We start from the raw sequence: 6,000 nt of genomic DNA, 5'->3' as shown, positions 1-6,000 counted from the left end.
TCCCATGGTCACGTGAGCCAATTCCTATAATAAATCTCTTAATATTTACATATATAAAAATAGTGTCAGTTCTGTTTCTCTGGAGGACTCTGACCAATATACTAACCTCTGTATTGACCTTTTAAACTTTGAATTTATTTTCACAAACGTTATTCCTTTGTTCCTCATAACCCTGAGGAGATTTGAGCACATTTTATCTTGATTTTATGTATGAGGAGAAAAAAGATACCTAAACAGGCTGATTTGCCTGAATTCACATGATTTGTAAGAGCTGGTACCAATTTGCTGGTCCTTTCAATAATGCAATTTCTCTGCTTTTCACCTATAACCCTTTAACCTCCAAACCTCTGCCTTCTTCTCTCAACCTGATCAATTGCATTAATTTGATTTTCTTTTTGTTTATATGCCTTCTAAGGGAAACAATTCTAATAATGTTGTACTATTTATTGCTCATCACTACTTCAAAAAATGTGTTTAAAAACTGTATTAAAACATCAATATGCAATTATTTTCCCACTACTCAAAATTTTTAATATGTATTGAAGATTCTAGACCAAATACTATGCAAAGAAGAAAAATATCAAAATAATTTATAAATTTCTAAAACCCTTCACATATTAAAATTGGTAAAATAAAAATATTATTTACAGTATATGCTTGCCATTATGTTATAGATAAGAAAATAGTCCCCACACTAAAATTAATTCATCCTACTTCTCAACATTTCTAGTATAAGAATGAAAATATTCAGATGCTTTTAAACAGAAAGATAGCTATACAAAAGTTTCTTTTTGATAACATTCTTTGGTGTTCATAAAACTGCATATATTATCAAATTTATTTATTGTCCAGCCTTTTCAGACTACACTTTCAGTTTAAACTGAAAGTGAAAAATATAAATTAGCACAGAAAGTAGTTATAGGGTAAATATTTTGATTTCATGATACCCAAATATTTATGGACAAGTTTTACTTATTAAACCTTAAAACAACCACCTATTCTTTGCTATTTCTTATATATCCATCTATTCCAGAAAATTTTAAAGTTATATCCATAGGCACAGAATTCAACTATGAGGTAACAATTATTTATGATTCTCTCAATTGGCTGTTCCAAAATACATGGAACTAAATGAAGAAAACATAAAAGCCTAACATTGCTTGGATACCAACTTGATAAGCAGCTTGGAATACCAGAGAAATGGAATATTCTACTTTGGAGGAAGAAGACAAGTGAATGAATAATATGGACACAACTTAGTATAAGCTTTTTACCCTAATAAATTAATTATTCATTGGCAAATATTACCAAAAGTAAAAAATTTATTTTACAGAGTGGTTGGTTTGTAATACATCAAAAACTGTAAAGTTATACTTCCCTAATCTTACTGTTTATCTCACATCATAAGTTGAAGTTTCTTCCAAATAATTTAGTATACATTTAAAGTGGCAATACAGATTTTACTTAATGGATTTAAGTTATAATTAGAAACCAGTTTCATATACAGAAAATCCATAAATATAGAACTTCTGTTACTATTTTATCCTTAGGCTATGCAAAAAATTGATTAAAAATTCAATTTTTCATTTGGGTCTTTGTAATAAACATGTAAATATATATTTACAATGGAGATGCTTTCTGACAGAAAGTAAATACACAGAAGTATTTTGGTCTTCACTAGAATCCATCATTTGTCCACTTTCCAAGATGATATGATATATTATGTTCACTTAAATTTGAAGATCCTGTTTATACACATAATTCCAATAATTTTTTTACTTGTACAATTAATGCTTCATTCTGTATTTAAATCTTTCAGAAAGATTCCATGATCCAACAGTAGAGAGCTTTAAAACCTTTTTCAAATATGATAAAATGTTCCTGTGCAATTATGTGCAATTTTCTTCCTTCATGTAATCTTCATTATTCATACACAGGAGTAATTCTTGAGTTGTCTCACATGATGTAAGTACCATCTTTGTAATATTTCATGGACTCCATTTGTTTTGTCATAGCCAGAACATCATGAAATCCGGTACTGAGACCAGACATATGTTGAAAGTATGCCTCTTTTTCCACTTGAACTGTTAGATTGTTTACTCCAGCATCTTTAAGTATTCCTGTAACCTGATTATAAAAATCCAGACATTTTAAAGCATTTAATAGATCTTAAATAACTGATACCACATTTTTAGAGCTACAGATAGTAATGTTTATTATTTAGTTAGTTAAAATGGTAGAAAAGATCTTTTAGAAAGCCAGTAAAATACTGTAAAATACTGGCCTGTCATTCAAAGGAGCACTGTCATTCAAAGTAGAAAAGGAAAACAATATTGCTTCTATTTGGATATACCCAGAATAGGGAATACAGGAACTGCTTTGATCACTATTTCTCACTGTAGCATATAACCTACTAATTTTATCATTAATTTAGGCCTATATCTATAATAACTTATTTCCAAGGTGAATCATAAGTGAATTTTTCTTTTTAATATTAACTTAAACCTGTCCTCTTGATACTAAAACTTGATTTTCTTTTAACCATTTTGGGACATAAAATAAATCTACATGTAAAAGGTAAGTGCTGTTACTCTTCGACAGCTGAAATATATTTTCAAAGTTAACTGACCAGACAAAAAGATCTGTATAACTTAGGATGTGTGCGATTTTATATTTGAATTACCTCAATTAAAATAACTTTAAAAACAAAAAGACTGTTACCTGCTGTACTACTCTCTGTTCCAGCACATCAGATGTTACTTGTATATGAATTGTTCCTGCCACAACACTGGCAGAATGACGCCAAAAATGAGGGTCTCGATATGATATTAAGCCTTCAATTTTCTGTATCTGTCAAATAAAAGTAGAGGTGATATAACTGGTCTTAAAGGTTAATTTGCTTAACACATAGCAACTCTTTGTTCCAGTTACCTCTATTAAGCTGATTAAAAAAAAAAAAGTTAATAAGGAGAGGCCGGAAGTGGGCAGGAATAGGAGAGGGACAACTAGCTAAAAAGTAAATGTGTCTAAAATATAAGGCATTCTGTCTTGGGAGTGATGTCAGGGGAGTTAGCTTTGAATCAGAAGATAAGCAGGGGTTACAGGGGTCTCTGCACCCAAATTTGGCTATCACCAACAGGTACACACCCATTTTCACCTATATTAACATGTACTTTACCTATTCTACATAGACGTGTTGGGCATCTCAAACATTACCTGGACACGTCATTCAATGAACTACCATGGTCTCCTTTATACACATAAACACGTCATTTGTTATATATAGAACATTCAAAAGATATCCTCAATGTTCAACAATAGAGGATTGGTTAAATAAATCAAAGACTACCCATATACAATGTAATACCACATTGCCATTAAAAATACTGCATTAAAACACTGAAAATGACATAATTAAATGGGGAAAAATTTATAAAACCATATAAAACAGCTTTTTGCTATTTTTATTAAAAAAATTGATACAGAAAAACACCTTGTAAAAGTCCTTCCAGGTGGCAGAATTATGTGCTTTTTTTGGTTATTTTTTTGTCCTTTTCTGTATTTTGAAGTTTTCTGTAATGGACATATATTATTTTTGAAATGAAAAAAATACTTTTTTAGTAGGATTAATATTCAGTAATTATGAGGGGTTGAGAAAACATTACTAATTTTACTCATGACAACAGTGGGTTAAGATGCTATAGCTTAAATATTCAAGATGTCAACTTTTCATCACCAGATCACAATTCCTTTACCATGGTATGGCAAACCACAAGGTAAAATACATTCTATTTTGTATTTTTTTCTACTAACTGCCTGTTTATATTCTCTGTCCATTTTTCTATATGTCTTTTTCTTTATTTAAAGGATTACGGATTGTAAGGATGTTTACACATGCTGCAAACATTTTCTCCTGGACTGCCTTTTTCATAGTTGCTAATGGAACTTTCTGCCAATTGGTAATTTTCAATTTCAATTGGTCAAATCTGTGTATCTACTGCCCCTCCTCCCCCCACTTTTTGGTTCTGGTTTCTACTTAAGGTTATTAACAAAGGCCATCACTACCTACATAACCATAAATTTTTTCTTCTATTTTATTGTAGAAATTTTATATATTTTTTTGTTATTTAGAGACAATACATTGGAAAAATATTTTTCGTATGGTATTGTGTAGCCATACAGCTTTTCATTTCTGTCAAATGGAAATGGTAACTGACCCAAAGTGGGTTAATTAGGTTAACATTTTCTCCCCACTGATCTGAAATGCCATTTTTACTATACATTGAATTCCCAAAAGTTCCAGGGTCTACCTCTGGACAACCTATTTTTATTTTTTCTCTATTGAGTTGCAGGTTTATTTCTGTGAAAGGCTCAAATTGTTAGTTTTGTTAGTTAAATTCTATAACTTTAAAACTGCAAAATATGATCTTATTAATTTTGTAAATGTGTATTTTCTTGCTTATTCTCAGGCATTAATTCTTCCCCCAAAAACCAAATATTGGATTATCACCCCCTCCCCCAAACAAAAAACAAAAGAAATAAATCCCAGTGAGAGGGAAACTGGATTGACATTAAGATGCAAGAAATCAACATCTTCACAATAGTCTTCCCATCCAAGAAAATGTCTCTATCCATTCATTCAGTCCCTCTTTTATGTTCCTTAAGTAAAACTTTATTTTCTTCATTTACATTTTGCACATTTCTTTTTAATCAACTTATTCAATTAAAAATGCTATTTTAAAAGGAAAAAAACAGTGAAGAAATTACATACAGACCTTTTCTAAAGCAATATGTAGTTCCTTTTCATATTCTGGTGGCAGTCTCAGAAGCAGTACCTGACAGGCATCTTTAATCAATGGGATAACACTGAGAAATATTAATATAGCAATAAAAAGAGAACAGAGAGGATCAGCAATGAACCATCCAAACTGTTCTATAAGAATGGTGGATACGATTACACCAATACTGCCAAGCGTGTCTGCCAAAACATGCAGAAATACACCTACAAGGAAAATACATAAAAACATCAAAAATTAAGTTCTTTCATCCATTCTACAAATATTACTGAGTACCTGCTATACATCAGACACTATGCTAGGGGCTGGTACTTTAAATGACTAAAACATGGTTACTGCCTTCAAGGAGTTCACAGTATAGTGGCAAAAAAAGGCATGTACATGGGCAACCACTACACATTGTGGTGAGTTTTATGATAGTGTAGCATGTCTAGGAAGGCTTCCCAGAAACCAACCATACTTGAGCCAAACCACGACATTACCCAAATCATTTATACTAAACCAACAGAGTAAACTATTAAAATCAATGGCTCTCAGTACAATCACAGCGCTGTGCTTTCATTGCCACAATCAATTTTAGAACATTTTCATAGCTCCCCAAAGAAAACCCCCATGCCCCTTATATACCCTATTATTGACACTTAGCATAGGTATGGTACCTTTGATACAAATGATGGAAGAATATTAAGATATTACTGTTAACTAGAATCTATAGTTTGCATTAGGTATATTTTTCCCCATATTATTAATACCTTGTACTTGTGACATACATTTGTTCTAATTCACAGAAGAACATACTTGTATCTGTACTATTAACTACCAACATCATCCACAAAAGGGTTCACTATGTTATATAGTCCCTTATTTCATCCTCTAGCTTTCATTCTAGGGATATACATGACCCTAAACTTCCCCTTTCAACCACAATCACACATGCGACTAAGGATTGTTACTTACACACATGATAATGTGCTACCATCACCTCTATCCCTTTCTAAACATTTACAATTGACCTTATTAAAAATTCCACAAACATTAAGTATCAGATTGCATTCTCTATGCTCATTCTATCTTCTGGTAACCTGTATTCTAGATACTAACTCCATGAATTTCCTCATTATATTTATTTTATATTACTGAGATCATACCATATTTGTCCTTTGGTATCTGGCTTACTTCACTCAACATAAATTCTCAAGGTTCA

General features: G+C 31.4%; 1 protein-coding gene across 1 annotated transcript in view; it reads right to left on the bottom strand.

The window, feature by feature from the left end:
• Positions 1–1,302: 1,302 nt before the first annotated feature.
• The window catches only part of SLC30A5 (solute carrier family 30 member 5), a 44,290-nt gene continuing 39,592 nt past the window's right edge, over positions 1,303–6,000 (bottom strand). The window contains exons 14-16 of the mRNA XM_037801880.1: positions 4,776–5,002; positions 2,722–2,850; positions 1,303–2,127 (exon numbers count right to left, since the gene is read on the bottom strand). Coding sequence (XP_037657808.1) covers positions 1,957–2,127; positions 2,722–2,850; positions 4,776–5,002 — 527 coding nt within the window. The 3' untranslated portion in view covers positions 1,303–1,956. The remainder of the gene's footprint in view (positions 2,128–2,721; positions 2,851–4,775; positions 5,003–6,000) is intronic.

The sequence above is a fragment of the Choloepus didactylus genome, chromosome 13 (genome assembly GCF_015220235.1).
Source record: "Choloepus didactylus isolate mChoDid1 chromosome 13, mChoDid1.pri, whole genome shotgun sequence".
NCBI classification, from domain to species: Eukaryota; Metazoa; Chordata; class Mammalia; order Pilosa; family Megalonychidae; genus Choloepus; species Choloepus didactylus.
The sequence above is the reverse complement of the archived record's forward strand: the minus strand, read 5'-3'. Positions and strand labels throughout refer to the sequence as shown.